This window comes from Peromyscus californicus, unplaced genomic scaffold (genome assembly GCF_007827085.1).
Source record: "Peromyscus californicus insignis strain IS unplaced genomic scaffold, ASM782708v3 Scaffold_8__1_contigs__length_139910024, whole genome shotgun sequence".
NCBI lineage: Eukaryota > Metazoa > Chordata > Mammalia > Rodentia > Cricetidae > Peromyscus > Peromyscus californicus.
The window spans coordinates 7,875,443-7,895,765 of NW_026294606.1; the positions used below are offsets into that span (position 1 = coordinate 7,875,443).

The 20,323-nt window shown below is 48.7% G+C and overlaps 1 protein-coding gene across 23 annotated transcripts in view; it reads right to left on the reverse strand.

The window, feature by feature from the left end:
• Slc25a48 (solute carrier family 25 member 48) overlaps nucleotides 1-19,377 on the reverse strand; it is a 45,867-nt gene extending 26,490 nt beyond the window's left edge. For 12 of the 23 annotated variants that reach the window (XR_008215816.1, XR_008215815.1, XR_008215814.1 and 9 more), the window contains exons 1-4: nucleotides 19,171-19,376; nucleotides 15,788-15,831; nucleotides 8,583-8,654; nucleotides 5,958-6,216 (exon numbers count right to left, since the gene is read on the reverse strand). Coding sequence is in view for 13 of the 23 variants with exons in the window: in XM_052728694.1 (XP_052584654.1) it covers nucleotides 5,958-6,216; nucleotides 8,583-8,654; nucleotides 15,788-15,831; nucleotides 19,171-19,216 (421 nt within the window). In the remaining 10 variants the exon portion in view is untranslated. Of the gene's footprint in view, nucleotides 1-5,957; nucleotides 6,217-8,582; nucleotides 8,655-15,787; nucleotides 15,832-19,170 lie in introns of all 23 variants that reach the window. The other 11 variants (XR_008215822.1, XR_008215820.1, XR_008215819.1 and 8 more) reach the window with 4 other exon arrangements.
• Between the last annotated feature and the right edge of the window lie 946 nt (nucleotides 19,378-20,323).

Here is a 20,323-nt window from a genome sequence, read left to right on the forward strand (position 1 = left end):
ACAAATGGACAGGACAACAGGAAAATTGCTGGCCTCAACACCTAGGAAATGACCTCCATTGCCTGTCAGACCCAACAGGGCACCCAAGTCAACTCATTCATGCCAGCAATAATGCTGAAGGGAAAGCATGTTTCTTCACTGTGAGGGGCACATCTGAAAGAACCCAAGCTTACCAATGCTTACCAATGGGCAGGAGCCCCAGGAGACTAGCTCTGGTGATCTGGAAGTTTGGAGGAGAGTTAAAGGCTGTGTGACATGCAATGGCCCTGGGTGCTGACTGGCAGGGAATTCCCTTTCAACCTCAGCAGCTGCCAATGCAAATGACAAGGCCTGGCTGCACAACAATTTCACAATGTGTACCAAGAATCTCAAAAATGGCCACACCTTTGGGCCCACTCATGGCTCCGAGAACCCATGTGCTGAGGGAAATAATCCTAATGAGGCACTGCTTTATAAACAAGTTGGCTAATAACTTCACTGCTTGGGGGTGAAGACGGACTGCTAACAGGCAGTCACCAGCGGGGAGATTCCTAAATAGCACAGTTACCAACCACACAGGTGACAATTATTTCACAGTTTCTACATGCCGGCCACTGTGCTAAAAGCCTCGTGAACATCCATCTACCCTAGCTGAGAAGTGACACACCTGAGCTTTGGTGACACCAGGTGATTCGTCCTTACGTTCTCAGTTACTGGCAATCTAACTCCAGAAATGGAATTCTTACCATAGAATGTTGGCCCTGTCTGTGTGCATGCACATGTATGTGTGCACATGTGTGTGTGTGTGTGTGTTTGAGGGAACAGTACACATCTATTTTAAGTATCACACCTATTTTAAATAAATGCATATGCTATTTGAATGACAGAGAAAATGTGTCTGCTTCTATAGGGAGAACCAGAGGATATACAATTGTGCCTACTCTGAGTGACTTCTCTTAAAATCCTTAACCTAAGATTAGCAAAAGAAAGCACCTCGATGAGTCAGAAGTGTGTTTCTGGTAGGTTGTACAGGGTAGCAGGGCATGTTCAGTGTTCTGTCAGCTTTCAGCCATGGGACACCGAAAATACACATTCAGGAGGAAGTCACCGGTTCTCCCAAAAAGATGAGCTGGGCCACCTCCAAATCTGTCACATTTCCTAAAGTAGAGAACATAGTCATCTGGCAATTGGCTTCAGAATGTCAGGCCACCTCTCATATCACGTGGTCACTACACTGGAAGTAGACTGGCAATTTTGAATTAAAATCACAAACCAAGGGAGATCTCACAAGTGGTGCCCACACTTCCTGTAAATGCTCAGGTCAGCAAAGCCATCACTCATGAGGGCCTGACCTGCAGCTGAGACTGAGTTTTCAGTTTTCCCTGGCCTCGTACGCATCAGGCCACAGTGGGGGCTTGCTGAGTTTACTTGTAATTGAAGTACCTGATGCTTTTCAACTGTGATATCTTACAGTAAAGTCCAGCTTTCCGTCTTGTCCCCAAAAAAATCAGAGGCTCCAAACACTTCAGGCCCCAGGCTAGCAGCCATGTAGAAACAGTGTCACAGCTGTCCCCTTGGAAGGACACCACACAGGTCACCACAACCCCACTGCTCCTGCCACTCCCAGATAGTGGTGCTGCCCCATTTGCCTGGTTGTGGTTTTTCAACAGCAGAGGGAGGCATGCAGTGAGATGTGTCCCGAGTTCGTGTGTCAATCAAACAGAGGCAAACTGAAACAGGAAAGTCAGGCCGTGTCTCGACAAATGGGAGAGGGTGCACATCCTAGGACCTCTGCTCACCCATGTTACCTCCTCAGTCTTAATTGCCTGCAATTTCTCTTTCTAGCCTAGAGAGTTCCTAAGAAGCAAGTTAATGAAAACCACGTCCTTCCTCATTTTCTAGATTGTTTCCTATCTGGTGACACTCTGCATGCCACAACCCTTCTTCAGAGTTCCTCTGACATTTGTGGTTACCCAAGGCCTTGTCCCAAGTAGCTATGACGAAAGGCCAAGAGGGGATGCCCATGTGAACAGCCTGACTCATGTCACTCAGAGGCCCCTTTCAGGGTCCAGGAACTTGGAACTGGGCCCATCTTAAGCAATAATGGAGACATACCCCTAGCCCAGCTCTCCCCAAAATCTGAAGCTTTGTATGTGAAGATTTTGTTCAAAGTCCTAGGTGGCCAGGAGTTACAAAGTCACTATAACCTTCCTTCTATAAGCCAGAAGCACACCCGTGGGCTCAGAGTGAGACCCGTGCTAGGCTCTCTGCCGTACCTCCAGCTGGGCAAAGACCCCAGGCTGGGAGGCCTGTGCGCTTCAACTTCCCCTTTACAGGCACCCAGACAAGCAGGAACCCTGCCACTGAGTCTAATGTACTACAGGACTCTGTGCTATGTGGCCCCCAGGGCTGTGACCCATGTAAGCCCAACTCAGTGGACTTGTGGGCACTGATGAGGTGATCCCTCCAATCCAGCCTGAACCCTCCCTCCACTCACTCAGGTAAGCTGTCTTTGTCTTTGTTATCATCTAAGACCCGGACATAGACTTTGAGGACTAGAACTTTGTCAGCCCTCCAGACACTTACAGAGGCCTCCCTGGGCTCCTGGAGGACTTGTGTCCTGCATGCTCAGAAGGACAGACAGACACACATTCATCTTCTGTTGCTGCCTCAAGGGGTTTAAGACAGCAGGTTTCCCCCAGAACCACAGATGAACTGATGCATGAGGCCAGAGCTGGGTGCTCACACAGGCGTGGGGTCAGGGAAGCCCAGAGGTGGGTGCTCACACAGGTGTGGTCAGGGAAGCCCAGCCCTCCTGTAATACCTCACCTGGGGTTGGGAACTCGTGGTTCCTACTGGTCAAAGGGATTACCTAGAAAGTGGTATCCTAGAAAAATCTGAACTTCCTAGATGGGTAGATCCAAAGGGTCCTGACCCAGGTGGGCCATATCACAGGCTCTCACACTCCAGGTGAAGCAGGACTGGGTGGCCCTCTCCAATATTTTTAACTGGTATATGGTTCTGTCCTTCAAGCTAGGCCACTCAGAGCTGCTGGTAGCAATGGCTTTACCAGAGACTGTAGAAATATATAACAGATGGCAATTAATAATTCAGGGGTCGACCCACCAGAAGAGTAACCCTCTGATGGAGGAATCCCATCAAGCAAGGCTTACAGAACCACAGACTCTGGACTGGTTGCTTCTGTCTGTAATTTTTCTTGTGTGCCATTACATTTCTTCCCTAAGAACTGCTCTGGGTGTTTTTCCTCTGCTTGTGTGTTTATCTCATGAATATATTCCATCTATTGGACACACATACAGCTGTGGATGGTCAGGAAGATGATTTCTGCTTAAGCTGTATAATTCTGATGAATAGAAATAATACTAGGATATTTTCATTATTCAGATGGACATAGGAAAATACTCAGCTACAAAGACAGTCTATTACACATTTTTGCTAAGATCTCAGAGCAAATCCAAAATAGACTAAGCTGCTCCTGGAGACAATTTGCTCAAGGACAAATTCCCAAGTGTCCATTGAACCAAAGTCAGGCTGATAGCATTAGGACATAAACCCCCTACAGTAATAGACTTTCTGCACGTACTCTTAACCTCGGTTTATGATACAAGACTAGGTTTAGCCAACTAATTGTTTACCGCTTAGGTCCTTGGTTTCAATATAACTTTCTGTCTGGAAACCCTGACCACTCAGGCTACGTGCACAGCCAAGTGTTACTCACTGGCCCATCAGTGTGACGTCTCTAGCCTGAGAGAAACTGTGTGACTTATCATGTGTTATGAGAATGGGTCAGACCCTGTATATGTAACTCAGTATTGTCCAGAGTTTAGCTGTTGAAGTGAGTGTATGTGTGTGAGTGTGAGTGTGTGCGTGCGAAAAGAGGGATGGAGCTGAACGTGCAGAAGAGAAGTGAGAAGGAAGTGTGAGGAGATGTAGCTGAGTGGGTAGAGAGGTATAGAAAAGAAACGTGTATGTAGGGGAGAGGTATGTGAAGGAAGAGATGCGGCTGTATGGTGAAAGAGCTATGTAATGAGATGTCTAGCTGAGGCTGTGTGGAGATGATTTGTAACTGTGTGGAGATGAGGAAAATGAAGCTGTATAGAAAAGAGATAGAACTGTGCAAAAGAAATATGTAGCTGTGTGGAGAATGTGTGGAAATGTAACTGTGTGAAAACAGATGTAACTATGGAGAGAGATGTATGGCTGTGCAGGAGAGAGATGTATGTATGTAAAGAGAGATATGTAGCTGTATATAAAGAATGTAGCTGTGTAGAGACGAGAGATTTTCAGAAAGAGAATTTTTCAAGATGAAGTAAAAGAGAAAGTTACCATCAGAAAGCGTGTATTTCCTTTTTTCCCCTCAGATAGAAAAAGTCTAGCCCTTGACACATCTGTGGATTTTTTTTACATACCCTGGTGCTTCCTGGAGGCTCTCACTCTGGTTAACAATTCTTATACCCTGCTCTGAACTCTGCCCCAAGCCCTCTCAGATCTAGCCTAGCTGAGAGCTTATATTCTCCCCACAATCCATCCAATTTCTGTCTAGTTCTTAGATGGATACACCTGGAGATGAGGCCAATGGAGTCTTGTTCCAGGGTCCTCAGCATAGAGCCCTGAGTGCATTATGCAACAGGTCCATAGACGGTACTCATGTCTACCTTACACTGCCATAGCTCATCACCCAGTTATGAGGCCCTTTGGGGTCCATCCATTTCCCTGGCTGACTCCCACCTTCCTCCTCTCTAGACAGTTCCAACCAGGCCTTCAGATCCCCGTGGCTCAGACCTTATCCCACCATCATCCCAGCGTCCTCCACAGGGCAGATGTAGGTAGGAGAAGTTAAAACAGGATGTCATCAAATCCTATCAAGAAACTCCACCCACTTCTGGGCCTGGTGTCTCAGACCTGTAATACCAGCTGCTTAGGCAGCTGAAGCAGGAGGATTACAAGTTCCAGGTCTTGGATAACTTAGTGAGATCTTCTCTCAAAAATAAATAAGTAGATAAATAAATAAGTCTGGGGAATGTGTGTCTTCGTTGAATATCTTCCACCATCTTGACCCAATGAGGAGAGTCCCTGTAATTTCAGACTAGAGAGCTTTTCTGAAGCAGACAGGGCAGGGTGCCTGTTCATGAAATGTCATTCCACATACCCTTGCTTTTACCCCTGGGATGGGACGTGATGGACCTGCCTCATACCTCCCTGGTGGCTCTGTTGTGATCCTGCATCTCCTCTCTCCTGACACTGACTTTATGTATTGGAGAGAGACACATCCTCACAGCAGCTGGGCAACAGGCCCTCCCCTCTGCCTAGTGGGGAGTATCAGCCTCACACTCAGAGGACTTGAGGCCTGCACTAGACACTACCTGGACAGGGAGCTAGGGACCTGGGCCAGGGTGCTCCTGAGTAAGCTTGTGGGTCTCCCATTATGTTACACAGCTGAACCCCAGCCTCAGTGAGCAGAGCATTTCGAAGGCTGCCAGCAAAAAGGGGCTTATCATATACATAATATGACAGGAAAGACCAGGGATCCAGCCCCTCCATTCTACAGAAATGGAAACTGAGGCAGGGAGAGGGCAACACCTCATCTGGAGAATGGTAAAAATTCAGTGAAAGAAACAGGAACAAAACTCTGAGGCACTGAAATATGCCTCCTCCAGCACCCAGATCCACCAAGGCTGAAACGCAGTGTGCGCCCTCCTCCAGCACCCAACTCCACCAAGGCTGACACGCAGCATGCGCCCCCTCCTCCTTCCCTTCCTCCTCGGCTAAAGTCACTTTTAAGAGCAGCATGGAAAACTTTCAGGAAGAGAAAGTGAAAGATGGTACTTGTGGTGAACAGGGTCGGGGTGACCTTGCACACTAACAAGGCTATGGACAATGGTACCCCAGATCCATCCAACTGTGAAAAGGTCACAGGTCCTCAGCACCAAATTTCCCTCCGTTGGCCGCTTACTTACCTTCCCGAAACGGCTGTGTTTGCATCTGCAGTCGGATCTTGATGAGGTCCACGGGACCGCCCAGCCCAACAGAGACCACACCAGCCACCATGCTAGCCAGGAGTAGGTCAGACAGACTTCGGCCAGGGCCAGCCTCAGGCTCCCCATAGCGGTGCCGGCTGAGGAACCGTTCGGTGTTACTGAAGACCCCGAACACCACCGAGTTGTAGACAGCAATGCTGGCCAGGGGGAAGGACATGCCCTTGAAGAAGCCAAACACCTGTGGCAAGGGGATCCAGTGGGAGGAAGCGTGAGGCCAAACCACTCCCCCAGGGTCTCTGTCTGCATACTAGGTGTGGGACTCCCCTGATGCTCTGGGCCTCCCTCCTGGAAGCTTTTGATATTACATGCTGGAGACACCCAGAGTCAATAATCCACTGTCTCAGAAAAGAGCTCCAAAGAGGGTCTAGATGGCACAGAAAAGACAGAGGAGGGCCACACACAACCCAGGCAGTCATTCTAGACCCAAAGAGGAGCCTTCTGCACAATGCAGCCTTGGTATCATATATGATGCTAAGATGGTGTGTGTGTGTGTGTGTGTGTGTGTGTGTGTGTGTGTGTGTCCCAAATGGCAGTGTCTGGAGCTGGAGAAAATCAGGCTATGCTGCAGAACATCTGAGAAGCCCTAAGGAGTAGTGGGCATGACCAAGCACCAACACACCTCCTCACTTGCCTCTCAAGTGAAGCATGCGCTCTCTCTTTGGTTGCTTTCTGTGTGTCAAGCTTTCGGGGACACCAATAAGAAAACAGTCTTCACCCTACTGAGCTCATGGTCTGGGGGTAGGACAGATGAGGATGGGGTGGCAGGTACAGACAAACTGACAGGCAATATAGTACAACTCACTAAGTCTGTGGTAAGGGGCTAACAAAGGGGTCTCCCAACGGTACCAGGAACAGCCTGTAGGTGACAGCACCTCAGAATGGGATCCTCTCCACACACAGACACATGTAAATATACACATATACAAACATGCATGCACACACATATATATGCATATGCACATACATACACACATATATATAGAGAGAAGAGGGTAGAGTGAGGAGGGGAAGGCTGAGAAACAGTGCTTCCTGCTGGGGTCAGGGTCTCCTCTATAACAGTGTTCTCAATAAGACCACAGCTGCTCCAAGGAAAACTGGAAAATTCCACAGCCGTTGGAAGAACGGAAACAGTACACACGTGCCGCAGATGAGAATGTCCTAGGAGGCCGCTTCACACACTGAAACTGTGCAAAGCTATGCCACAGACTGGTGCTCCTGACAGGGCAGGACACCCCACATACATGTGTGCACACACATGCGCAAGTCTTGTTTCAGGCTCTTCCTCCATAACTTGGGACGCTGAGCTATACTGCCCCAGAGGCACCACCTGAAGTCCCCGCAGAGTCCTGGCAGTGGGACACTGGCTGGCAAGTACTGCAGGGGATGTGAGCCAAAAAAGGAGACTCAACGGCTCTCTCTCAGGAGATGGGGAGTCACACCCACCACCTCGGAACGCCAAGTATGAGGTTGGCGGTGTGCACCCTGACTTCAGAGCAGCCAATCAAGTGAGTGGAAGCAACACTGGCCGTCAAGACAAACTTGTCTGCTGACAAGCTCGGTACTTGCAGGAGGCCACACAACCATAGGGCGTTGGTTAGGATGGGGCCTGTGGCACCAACAGTCACAACTGGGTGTATTCCCAGGATTCAGAGGAAAGTGCAGAGCTGTCACGAACTGCCTTTGACCGTTTCTTTAAATTAGGTCATTTCGTCCTCAATTTATTTATTTTTTATTTTAGATTCCCAATGGATAGTCTTAGAAAGTAACCCACTAATTCTTAAAAGGGAGCTGGTGTTATAAAATATCACTCTGTTTCCTATTTGAAAATCAGCACCTGGTCACATGGGGAAGGTTCTGCACCCAGATAAAGGGAAGTCTGCTGTGACTCAGCTTACCCAGCAATCATTGTTTCAGGAAACTGACAGTGGGCCTTTCCATACTGTGGTTCTAAGCCCTCAGAGCTTCTCCAGAGAGTCCATACAACATCAGTTGCTGTGGGATGGTCTGTATGTCAAATCTGTCGCTCTGATTGGTCAATAAATAAAACACTGATTGGCCAGTGGCCAGGCAGGAAGTATAGGCGGGACTAACAGAGAGGAGAACTGAGAGAACAGGAAGGTGGGAGGAGACACTGCCAGCCACTGCCATGACAAGCAGCATGTGAAGACGCCAGTAAGCCATGAGCCACGTGGCAAGGTATAGATTTATAAAAATGGATTAATTTAAGATGTAAGAACAGTAAGCAAGAAGCCTGCCATGGCCATACAGTTTGTAAGCAATATAAGTCTCTGTGTTTACTTGGTTTGGTCTGAGTGGCTGTGGGACTGGCGGGTAACAGAGCTTTGTCCTGACCGTGGGTCAGGCAGGACAACTCTAGCTACAACCAGTTTCTCCCCAGCAATGCCATGTGGTGCAAAACGAGAGACTAGGTGATAAGCAGGAACAAGCTGCCTCATGCCTGTTGTGCTGGTGTAGGCGTGTGGCCTGGGCCCCAGCCCGTGGGAGAGCCTGGCAGACACCCTCCACCCGCCCCAGGGCACTCACACTCTCCCTCTTGTACACCATGCGGATACAGTTGAATGTGTTCCCATAGCCAACACCAGCCTGCAGGCGAGTCTGTGGAGAGAGGCAAGGGCAGAGACACACTCTGAGATAGGTCACAAGCCCATGAAGATGCCCAAAGTGACCCAGCCGGGGAGGAGGACCAGGCTCAGTCCTGGCCAGCTTGGTGCCACATGATCTTCAGGGACACTTGCTCTGATATCCATCCAGCCCAGTTCCACACAGCAGAAGGCTGCTTTGAGTCAGAGGATGACCCAGATCAGTTAGGTGTGTAACGATGATGGCTGCTAAATTTAGGAGGCTCACCTCAAGTACAAAAAGCCAAACCGTGGCTCTGTCCTACCTCTGACGTCCATCACTCCACTGCTCTAGGTGTCTTTGGGGACACCTGCCCATCTTTCTACCTTTCTAGTCTATGTCCCTCTCTCACCTGGACAAGGTCTCCGGCCCTTCTCTACACCACAGCCAGGCTGATGTTTCTCAAAAATTACTGCAATCATGTCACTCTGTTTACAACTCTCCAGGGCCTTCTATCAAATGCTACCAATGCCCAGGCACTTTGAGGGTGGGGATTGGCCTGCCTGTTACCCTCCACACCATTTCCTCCAATGGCATCCTCTTTTCCATGCCAACCACATATACATTTCCTGCCTCCAACCTTTGCTCTTGCTGGTCCTCTGGAATTCCCTCCTGTTCCTCTTCTGTTGGGTCTGAGCTTCTGTAGACTATGTAGGGTTCACATTAGATTAAGACACACATAAGCTTAGTACACGGATTCCCTACCAGGACAGGGCCACCCATCTCACTCTCCTCTTGTCCTTGCCTTGAGAACAGCCTTAGCACAGTAACAACTCTGCAGTGACCTAAGAGGTTACATGGCTAAGGCATATGGCATCCTCTAGGAAGTCTGGATAACCAGGGGCAGGAGGCAACAGGCACAGAGCCCACAGGACTGTTCAGAAGAGTGTCTGCCCTGGCCTCAGAGGGTCCCTTCTTTATACATATACTGAAAGTCTCTTTTAGGAGTTGTGAGGGCCCAGAGTGGTCCTGCCCCCTGCAGCACCTAGTGGGCAGCAAGGAGTGAAGGTCCTCAGAAGCAAGCCATGACAGTGACAGGCTCCAAGCTGGCATCTTTCTGCAGCTCCAACCTTCCATGATAAGCAAGGGTATCTTCTAGCATGTATCATTTTAAAAATAATTCTAATGCTGAATGCCGTTTATTGAGGGAGGGAGGAGGTCTTAAATACAGGCTTACAGCACAATGGGAGAACCCTGGAGGGCAGAAGTTCACTACCAATGTTTTACAATCTTGCATCTAAGCTGTTATTGCCCATTATGCAGGATACACAGACAAGGAACTTCCCTTAAGCATTCAGGAGGGTGGAACCCAGCAGGGAATTAGCATAGGGAGGATATCAAGGTCAAGGTCAGCAAGCAAGGCAACAGTTACCCAAAACGGGGGCCAGGACCCTACAGGTCCCCCTTTTACTAAAAAATGAGCTTCTGACTTAGGTTTCATGGGACATCAGCAGGTCACCTTACCCATCATGGAGACGCCTGCCCAGGCCACACAGGCACTCTGTCTTAGGTTGGTGAGTGCCCCCCAGGCATTACCCATCTCTGAATACTCATTATCATACAGGCTCAATTGTGTGTGAGCTGCAGAATTAACTGCTGCCAAAGATCTCAAAGTGGCGCTGGGCTTGCAATCTGTGTGTTCGACACAGAAAAGACCAACAGAAGTCCTCCTTCCCTGCCCCAGTCAACTATACACATTATAACTTTTTAAATATCTTTTTAAATTTAATGGCTTTTTTGTGTCTAGTCTTGTTTATAAAATCTTAATACCAATTATATTTTAAATTGAAACTTCATAAATCATATTTAAAACACAGAAAGCATGTTTGACTGTATCCAAAATATCAAGTACAGGCAAAGTACAGTGTGGGGGCCCACAGAGAATCCATAAGAATCCTGCCTTATTCCATCTTGACTCAAGGTCAAAAGAATCTGAGCTTGTTTTGCCCCACAAGGCTACATAACAGGATATTTTGCCAAAGGTGTGGTTACCAGGTGTCTTGAGTACTAAGGAGGTGTTTACACTTGTTTGTGTACTTTGAACCATGATGTCTTTTGTCCGCCTTGCTTTGGGTATAAAAAGGCTGTGAATAATAAGCTCAGGGCAACTATGGTATTGACTCAGAGCCCTCCTGATGCTGCTGCTAATAATAATAATAATAATAATAATAATAATAATAATAATAATAATCTAAGTGTGCAACTAATATGGGAATACATTGCCAATAAAAGTTTCACTGTGAGTTCAGAGCCTCCCCCAACCCTATCTCACTCACCTTTCTCTAAGGAGCAGCCATGGCCAATAGCATAACCAAGAATTTGACTGACATCTACCTACATTAATAAACGTACGTAGCATAGATAATAGATGGGAAATGCTATCATGCCGTTCATAAGTGTTAGGTTTATAATTAGGGAGATGAATTGCCTTACTCAGACACCATTTGTTAAATGTCAACATTATAAATCTGTTCCAACCATCAGAAGATTCAGCAATAAAGACAGCAAAATCTCAGACCTCGTGGATAACATAGCTTAGTAGGGTTGGAAAAATATAGTGAAAAAAAAATCTCCAAGAGTAGTTGAGCAACTTATACTGGGCTAGATGGATTAAAGGCAGAAGGAGGGGCCAGAGAGATGTCTCATCAGTAAGAGCACTGATTGCTCTTGAAGAGGACCTGGATTTAGTCCCAGCACCCACATGGCAGTTTACAACTGGCTGTGACTCCAGTTCCCAGGGATCTGCTGTCCTCTTCTGGCCTCTGAGGGCACTGCACACACTGCACAGACACACGTGCTGACAAAATGCTTATACACATAAAAAAATCTGAAAATGTAGAGTGAACACAGAGTAGGGTGGGTAGTAAGGAGGGGGTGGATCTGAGAGAAGTTGGGGGAAGAGAATAAATATGATCAAAATACACTATGAAATACTCAAAGAATACATAAAATACTGCTTTTTTAAAAAAGCATGGAAAAATAATTGGAATATAAGCAAACAGTAAACCTCAAAGCTTTAAGAAATAATAATTTCAAAATGAAGTATATCTGCTAGCTGAATGTTATATAAAAAAAAAAAAGCCCATGTTAAGAAGGGCTAAGTGGCGGTGAAGGAAACTTAGGCTGCTGAGTGGGAGAGACACTCTGGAATTCGCAGCAGTAGGGGGCTAAAAGCCACAGAAATCAAACTTGGGGTAGTGTGTTTCCAACCAGGATGATGATAGGGACTATGGAGGTGATGTAGGCCTCTCTCCATATCCCACTTAAAGTTGGCATGAGGTCCCAAACTATCTCTCCCTGGTCCCAGCGCTGCCACAGGGTGGTAGAGACCGTGGAGGAATAAGTTCCCCCCAAGGTTGAACAGTTAAAGCACTCAAGCCCAAGAGGATTTAACTCTAGAGCAAAGTCTGAATCCCAGAGCCTCCACCAGACACATTGAACACTTGGTAGAGTGCTGAGGTCAGCAGCCGAGCCAAGGCTCCTGGCCCTGGTTACACCAACTGCAGACCGCATGCATATGGGCACCTGGAAGCCCTTACTGAGCTGCATCCTGCAAGTGCTACACCTTACAGATGAAGTACACTGTTGGCTTTAGTTTCCACCATTGCCTGAAGCAGTCCAAGCATATTGTCACTGTCATACAGCTCTAGATCTCAGCCATCCCAGTTCCTCACTGCAGGGGAAGGAGCTTTTCCCTGAGGTTGCTCGCCCAGGGCCTGATGAGCAGGGTGCTCCATGGATGAGTCTTGGGCCCCTGGTTTACCTCTTCTACCCCTGCAAGTTGTCCGGGCAGAAATGAATTGTCCCTGCTCTGTCTGTAGCACCTCCATGGACAATCCTCATGACAGATTCACTAGGAAGGTATTATCTGCCCATTACTGACAAAGTGAGGAAAGTTCAGCACCAAGAGAGGGTGTGTTAGCTTTCTATCACTGGGACAAAACAGTGAAGACCAAGGCAACTTAAAAACCAGACATTTAATTTGGGAGCTTACAGTTCCATCAGGGCAGAGAGCACGGTGGCAGGCAGGCAGGCCTGGTGCTGGAGCAGCAGCTGAGAGCCCATCTGACCCACAGAATGAGGCAGAGACTCTAACTGGAACTGGGGGCTTTTGAAACCTCAAAGCTTGCCCCCAGTGGCACACCTCCTCCAAAGGGGCCATGCTTCTTCATCCTTCTCAGACATTTCTAAGGGAGAACCAAGTGTTCAAACATGAGCCTATTGGGGCCATTCTCCTCCAAACCACCACAGAGGGCAAGGGTGTGGCTCAGACTGGACTCTTCTGTGTTTGTGGGTATACATATACATGGGGGGATGATGTCCTCAGGGACATCATCCACTCCCTTTGAGATGAGGTCTCTCACTGTCCTAGACCTCACCAACTAGACTAGACTGGATAGCCAGTGAGCTTCAAGGATTCTGTCTCTGCTTCTCAGTGCTGGGGTTCCAAGTGTGTGCCACCATGAAGTGTGTGTCACTGTGCCCAGCATTTTCACATGGGTTCTGGAGATTGAACCCAGGTTCTTGTGCTTACAAGGCCGGTGCTTTGCTGATTGAGCTATCTCACTGGCCCTGCCTGGACTCCTATTTGGGGCTTTCCTGAGCCTTTTCATTTGGCAAGAGCTCTAGAGAAAATGCCAGCCAGAAGGAGGAGAATGCTCCAGGGCAAACAAGGATATGTGCCCTGGTAAATCCAGGGCAAGCCACAGGAGCCTGCTGCCACACTGGGGGCTTCAGCAAGAGGGTTCCTGACTGGATACCACCTGGATCTTCTCACAAGAAGGGTTTTTCCAGATGCAGACTAGGACGGGAAGAGGACAAGGCCAGGCTTTTCCAGCGTGTGTGCTGGGGTGGGGGAAGGCTTGCCTATGCAGGGAACAAGGAGATCCACTTCCCTAATGGCATGAATCCAGTGGTTCATGTCCTTAGAAAAGAGACACATCTTTGACAAGACACAGGCCATGTGAAGGCAGAGGCAGAGTTGTTGAAGAGGTGAAACCATGGTCAGGACTGTAGCAACAGTACAAGCCAGGACGGAGGCATGGGGTACAGGCCCCCTGAGGTCTCCAGAGGGGTCCAACAGCTTGATTTTGCTTTCTGCTCCCTGACTGCAAGAGAATCAATTTCTGGATTTTTGAAAAAGATTTATTTATTTTTCCTTATGTGTATGAGTATTTTGCCTACATGTATATCTGCGCACCATGTGTGAGCAGTTACTGTGGAGGCCAGAAGAGGGCATCAGATGCCCCTGAACGGATGGTTGTGGACCACCTCATGTGGGTACTCAGGATTGAACCCATGTCCTTTGGAAGAGCAGCCACTTAGCCACTGAGCCATCTCTCCAGCACCAATTTCTATGATTTTAAGGCAGCCAATTTGTGGTAATTTACTACACCAATCCAAGAAACTAATACCCCAGCCGTCTTTCTCTAGGTCGGCGTGTCACATCCTATTCAACAATAATTTGTTATGAGTTCACTTTTATCTGGTCAACTAGAGAAAGAGTGGCATGTTCCCTTGCTGTGACACAGAGGGACACATTTGGTGAGCACGTCTATGGCCAGTCCACTGGGGAAGCCACTTGGGAGAAGGACTTCGGAAGTGCCTCCACATCATCCCAAAGAGACATGAATGTATACTGTTTAGTTTGGGAACCTTTAAACACATTCTCTGAATTTGGTTAAAACGTTGTGGTAACTGGGGAGAAGATTAATTTACACTGGTGATATTAAAATACAGCTCCCAGCTGAGAATGCCTAGTGGGTATCGGGAACGACTTTCTCATCCTCCCCTGCAAGGCAGAGTACCTTACGCCTGCATGACAGGCTGTGCAAGTAGGAGCTGCCGGAATCAGGGCTTAGACCTACGCTGTGCCGCTCCACAGCCCAGGATTTCTAGTTTGAGTTGTGCCTACCAACTGATCCCACTGGCGTTGATTATCAGAGGGACCTGCGGTGGGGTAGACTGGGAAGGAATTTGGTGAGTCTGAGCAAGTTGGGAGGCAGGAGTAGTCGGTGCCCTCCAGACAAAAGAACAATAGCTGAGCCCCACCCTGGAGAGGTATACAGCAGGCATAGAATAAGCCTGGCCCCGACCTAGGAGGGGCCATTGGCACATTCAGAGGAAGACAGAGAGAAAAGAAAGTGCAGACATTTGAGTCGGGCTTCAGAGCTACCTCTGTGCACAGACCAGGGAGTCTTAGGAAGGGTTGGAGCTCTATTGGTGACCATGTTTCAGGGCCATGGCTGGGTCCCGCTCGCCATGCATGGGTCATGTGTGGGATGGCTGGGACTCAGACCGTCCTTTTGTGGCATCTCACTCCTTCATTCCTGTTTTTCATGATATGACCTGAGACAAGCTCCCCTACTCCTTCAGGGGTACCCGTGAATGTCAGGAGGGCTCTGCTGCCTGCAGGGTCCTCATACCCTATGTGCCTTTTCAAATTATTCCAGCCTAGGTCCAAAGCCCCAGCCTGACAACCACGCACCCTGAGGACTGAGTGCTGACTTGCCTACATTTGAATCCACAGTTGTAACGCAGATTCAGTGCATCAGCAAACTGTCTTGCTGGCCTTTGCCAAGCATGGTCCCCACCTCAGCACTCCTTCCCATGCTGCTCCCTGTGCCTGGCATGCATTTCCAGTGACTGGAAACCCAGTCCCACAAGCTCAGACCCCATCTCACATCTGAAACCTTTTCTGATTGTTCAACTCCCCAGGACTTGGAGGAGGACAGTCATATATTCCCAAGGACTTGCAGGAGGACAGTCATCTGTCTCCAGGGAATTGGAGAAGGACAATCATCTGTCCCCAGGTATTTGGAGGAGGACAATCATCAGTCCCCAGCGACTTGGAGGACAATCATTTGTCCCTAGGTACCTGGAGGAGGAAAGTCATCAGTCCTAGCTCCTTCCTCACCAACACAGAAGATCCTGCAGGCAGACAGGAGACTGTGATGGAAATAAAACAAGCCTCCTGGCATCACATCCCCCTAGGACAGAAGACCTGCCCTTGGCTGCAGAGTCCCTGGGAATCAGAGGGAGGCATGGTCCCAGGGGCAGACCCACTCCAGGTACCTTCCGAAGAGGTCATGAAAACACAGCGACTGTACCTTGACTATGTCCAGAGGGTAGCCAACAATGACACTGGCTGCACCTGTAGGTCAAAGAACAACACTGGTCACCCAAACTCTGGACTCCTGGGTTGTTCCTGCCATCCCCTAGAGGCAGGATGAGGTTAGAGACCGAGGCACGGCAATCATGAGTCGCCAGGGGCTCTTCCAGTGCATAGGGCTGGCCCAGTTACTGAGGAAGATGGAGAGTAGACTCAAACCTGGGCCTCATTTTTTAAAGTACCCCAAAATGAGAATTACGGCTCAGGGACAACTGGATATCCACGTGCTGAAGAATGGATTTAGATCCTGCCTCACACCACATACAAAAAGTTATCCAAAACAGACCAAGGGGTTAAAACTCTAAAAGATACAAATATGTGGAAAATATTTTACAACCCGGGTTTTGTAACATTTGTAGTTACAATAAAGAAGGCACAAACAGCAAAGGAAGATGACCAGTAGGTGAACTAGACATCACAATAGGTACTCTCGTGAAAGTGAAGACAGACAGCTGAAAAATGGAGACATTGCTTCCAAATCAACTATCTGTTAGGGTCTCAATTCCAGAATACACAGAGAACTCTTAAAACATTGTTTAAGTGGCCATAATTGACATCTCTGAGGAAGACATGCCAATGGCCAACAGTACATGAACATATATACTCAACATCATTGGTCACTAGGGAATGGCAATCAAAATAATGATAAAACTTCACATCCACTAGGATGGCTGCAATTTTTTAAAAGAAAAACAGATAAAAAGTGTTGACAAAGATACAAAGAAGTTGGACTTTTGTCCTGGCTGTCCTGGAACTCACTCTGTAGACCAGGCTGGCCTCGAACCCACAGAGATCCACCTGCCTCTGTCTCTGTCTCCCAAGGGCTAGGATTTAGGGCGTGCCCCATCATGGCCTGGGTAAGAAATTGGGACTTGTGTATGTATGTGCACTACATGCATATGGTGCCCGTAAAGGCTAGAAGAGGATGTCGGATTCCCTGAAATCGCACATATAGATGGATGGTTCTGAGTATACGGATGCTTGGAACTGCGCTGGAAAAACAGTGCAGACTCTTGTGAGCTCTCTCTCCAGCCCTGAGAACTCTTGTACATTGTAGATGGCAATGCGAAACAGTGCCATTGCTGCAGAAAACGGGTTATTCCTCAAAAAAGTTAAACACAGAATTACTACACGACTCAGCACTCTGACCCTGGATCTATACCTAAGAATTCAAAGCAAGAACTCAAATAAGAACAAGCATACCATGGTCACCACAGCATTCATCACAGGGGACAAAGAGTGGGAACACAACCAATGGCCATCAAGTGGCATATAATGAATAAATGTGGTACAGAACAATGGATAGCTACTTAGCTTTCAGTAGTATTGTGTAGCCATTTCCTCCGAATGGAAACATCCCATCCTGGAAGAAGGATCCTTAAGACTCAGAAAGTAAAACTCACAAGTCTCAGAACTTCCTGAAACTTGTAAGATTTACAGGGTCCTCTTCCCAAAGTTATACAGGCAGTAAGGGCTGCTGGAGAGAGGAGACTCTCTCTGTCCAGTTAAACTGAGACCAGGTGTACAGCAGCTTTTAGGAGCTGTCAGCCATGCTGGGGTGGGTTCTTCAGTGAGTCTCCCATGCTCCTTTAACTAACCCCTTGTGTGTACTCCTGAAAGGAACTCTAGTAAACTTCCTGACCGGTTAAGTTAGACCTTGATGCTCTGGGTGTGTGTGTGTGTGTGTGTGTGTGTGTGTGTGTGTGTGTGTGTGTATGAACAATTCATATCTACCCAGGTAAAGTCACAAAACAGGTAGGAATGGAGTACTGAACCCTGCTGCAATGTGAGTGAAACCTTAAAAAACATAGTGTGCTAGGCAAGAGAAGCCAGACACAAAGGCAAACATGCTGTGTAAGTTTATTTAAATGAATTATGGAGAATAGGCAAAGACAAAAAGAACCCAGAAAACAGATTAGGTTCCAGGGCTGGGGGAGGGGGGGAGGTTAGGCTTGACAATTGAATGGATAAGGAGGAGGCAGGGAGGAAAGGAAGGGAGGGAGGGAAGGAGGGAAGGAGGGGGAAGAGAGAGAGAGAACAGGACATCTGGCTACACAAAGTCACAAAGTCACCTAGATGAAGAAGCCTTTGCGGTCCCTAGCAACTGACATTCACACAGGGCTGTTTTTCCAGGACAAATTCCTCCACCCCACTGGTGAAAAAGGCAACACTCCCCCAGCAGAGGAGTCTTACAAGCCAGGCAACAGGGACGCTTGTTGCTTGGTCTAGAACTTCCTGTCTTCTTCAACCTCCACTCTCCCCTGAACTGGGCAGCAGGGAGTTGAACAGCAGCCAAAAAAAGCCTGGATCTGCTGGTCCAGCTCAGCCCAGGTGCCACTGTCTCCCCCAGGGTGGGGCAGCCATCCTCAGGTCTGGAGCAGCAGCTAACTCAGCCCACATACCTGAAAGCAGGGATGCAAAATAAAAATCAAGGTACTAGGGCAGTAGTTTCTAGAGCTTGGAAAGTCTATAGGGCTTCAGAAAAACGTGGGGGACACTGTGGTGAGATTTTGTTGCACAGTGTCATTAAGGAAGACAACTAGAGTCACTTGACAGGGACCTCAGCACACAGCTAGCAGCAGTGGGTGGGCTTGGGCTTTAAGACCGCCGTTTTGCTTTGCTACGGTAAAATGATGGTGCATGTAGTGACCCCTAAGCACAGGGACCAAGGAGTCCAGAAGAGCTGTCGAGGAGGACATTGAAGAAGGTGAGAGCTGATAGGGGACAGCGGCGGATCAGAGGGATTCCTCTCAGCTGTCTCAGGCAAAAGCACCGGTAATACTCCACTCCCTGCCCCACCGGCTCCGCTCCCTCCAGGGGCAACGCCCTTGAGAACAACCTGATCTTAAAGTCCAGGTTCTTGGCCACCCTGAGACCGGGATTCAGGAGTCAAGCCAAGCGCCAACCTAAGCACAAGTTTCTTGGAGAAATGTTCCCAAACCCAGGTGCGCTCTGGGTCACTGAAGGGTGTGCACACACTGGGGTGGCTCCATTGGTTGTCTGCCCCAACCAGCGGTTTAATCATTATGGGATCCAAGTTCCTTGGGACCTGACATTGAGGCAAATCAGAAGCTCGAGGAAATCACTGTGAATCTGAAGAGCTTGCCTTCAGAAGTTAGGAGGGACATCAGGACCAGCCAAGCGGACTGGGTTAGGGACGCGGGGTGCTGCAGGCGTCACTCACGCCAAGCTCCGTGATGAAACCAGGCAATGCAAAGCGCACTGAGAACACCAGGTGCAAACAGCTGGCGCAGGGCCGCCGCGCAGCTTGCCCTGTAGTGCAGGGGGTGGAGGTGGGGGGTGTCCTGCAAGCACACTCACCTCCAATCCAGCCCGCTGCGAAGTCTTCCAGCTGGAAGTTGCTCATGGCCAATGCGACTTGCGCCCGGGCAACTTCCGCTCAGTGTGTGTCGGGCATGGCCGGTGTCCACAAGCGCAGGCGACTCGATCACCCTGCAGGTTCTTCCCCAAATTCAGTGTTCCAGCCACCCGCGCTTGGGCAGTCAGCGAATGAGGGCGGGTGGCTGACAACCCGCCCCCAGAGGATCTTAAAGGCATAGCACTCAAGAGGCGTGATCCAGGAGGCTGTCCCAGTTACCAAGGGAATTTCCTTGGTACTTCTGGCCACCGCCCTCGCTCCTCCCAACAACACAGCCTCAGGGTCTTTCATGTCTTCCAGGTGAAAGCAGCAGCCAGAGGAGCCAAAACCTGTTTAGAACACGCTTGCAAAGTTGTTCAAGAGAGTGAAGGAGGGAGGCTTTACAAACACCACACGCTGCCTGCAGCAGGACCCACCCGGCAAGACTCTCAGCTGTGTGGAAGGGCACACAGCCCTGCAATAACTAACTGAAGGTTATCTAGCTGCTGCTTTCACCTGGAAGACATGGAAGACCCTGAGGCTGTGTTGTTGGGAAGAGCGAGGGCGGTGGCCAGAAGTACCAAGGAAATTCCCTTGGTAACTGGGACAGTTTGGGGAGATGGGTTAGTGGGGAAGAGCACTTGCTGTATAAGCATGAGGGCCTGGATTTGGGTTCCCAGAACCCACATAAATGACTGGCATCCTTAGATGCCTAGAACGTCAGAGTTGGGGGACATGGTCGGGGGTCCCAGAGACAAGAGGATTGCTGGGGCTTGCTTGACAGTCAGCCTAGTGGAAAACAGAGTGGGACACTTGAGGTCCTCGTCTCCTCAACACACATATACACATGCATGCATACATGTGCACACACATACACATGTACACACATGCATGCATGCACACAAACTGTAATTGAACAGCATCTACAAACCAGAAATTCTTAATGATTTGACTGGCTGATGGAAAGCCATGGACCATTTCACTATATGATGGAGTACACAATTTTTCCAAGCTAGTTCTAGAGTTAAGAGACTGCCTCTCCTCCTCCAGGTCACACACTGTCCGCATGCCCTGGGTTGAGAGTCCCATCTATCACTGAGTAATTGAATAAGGTAT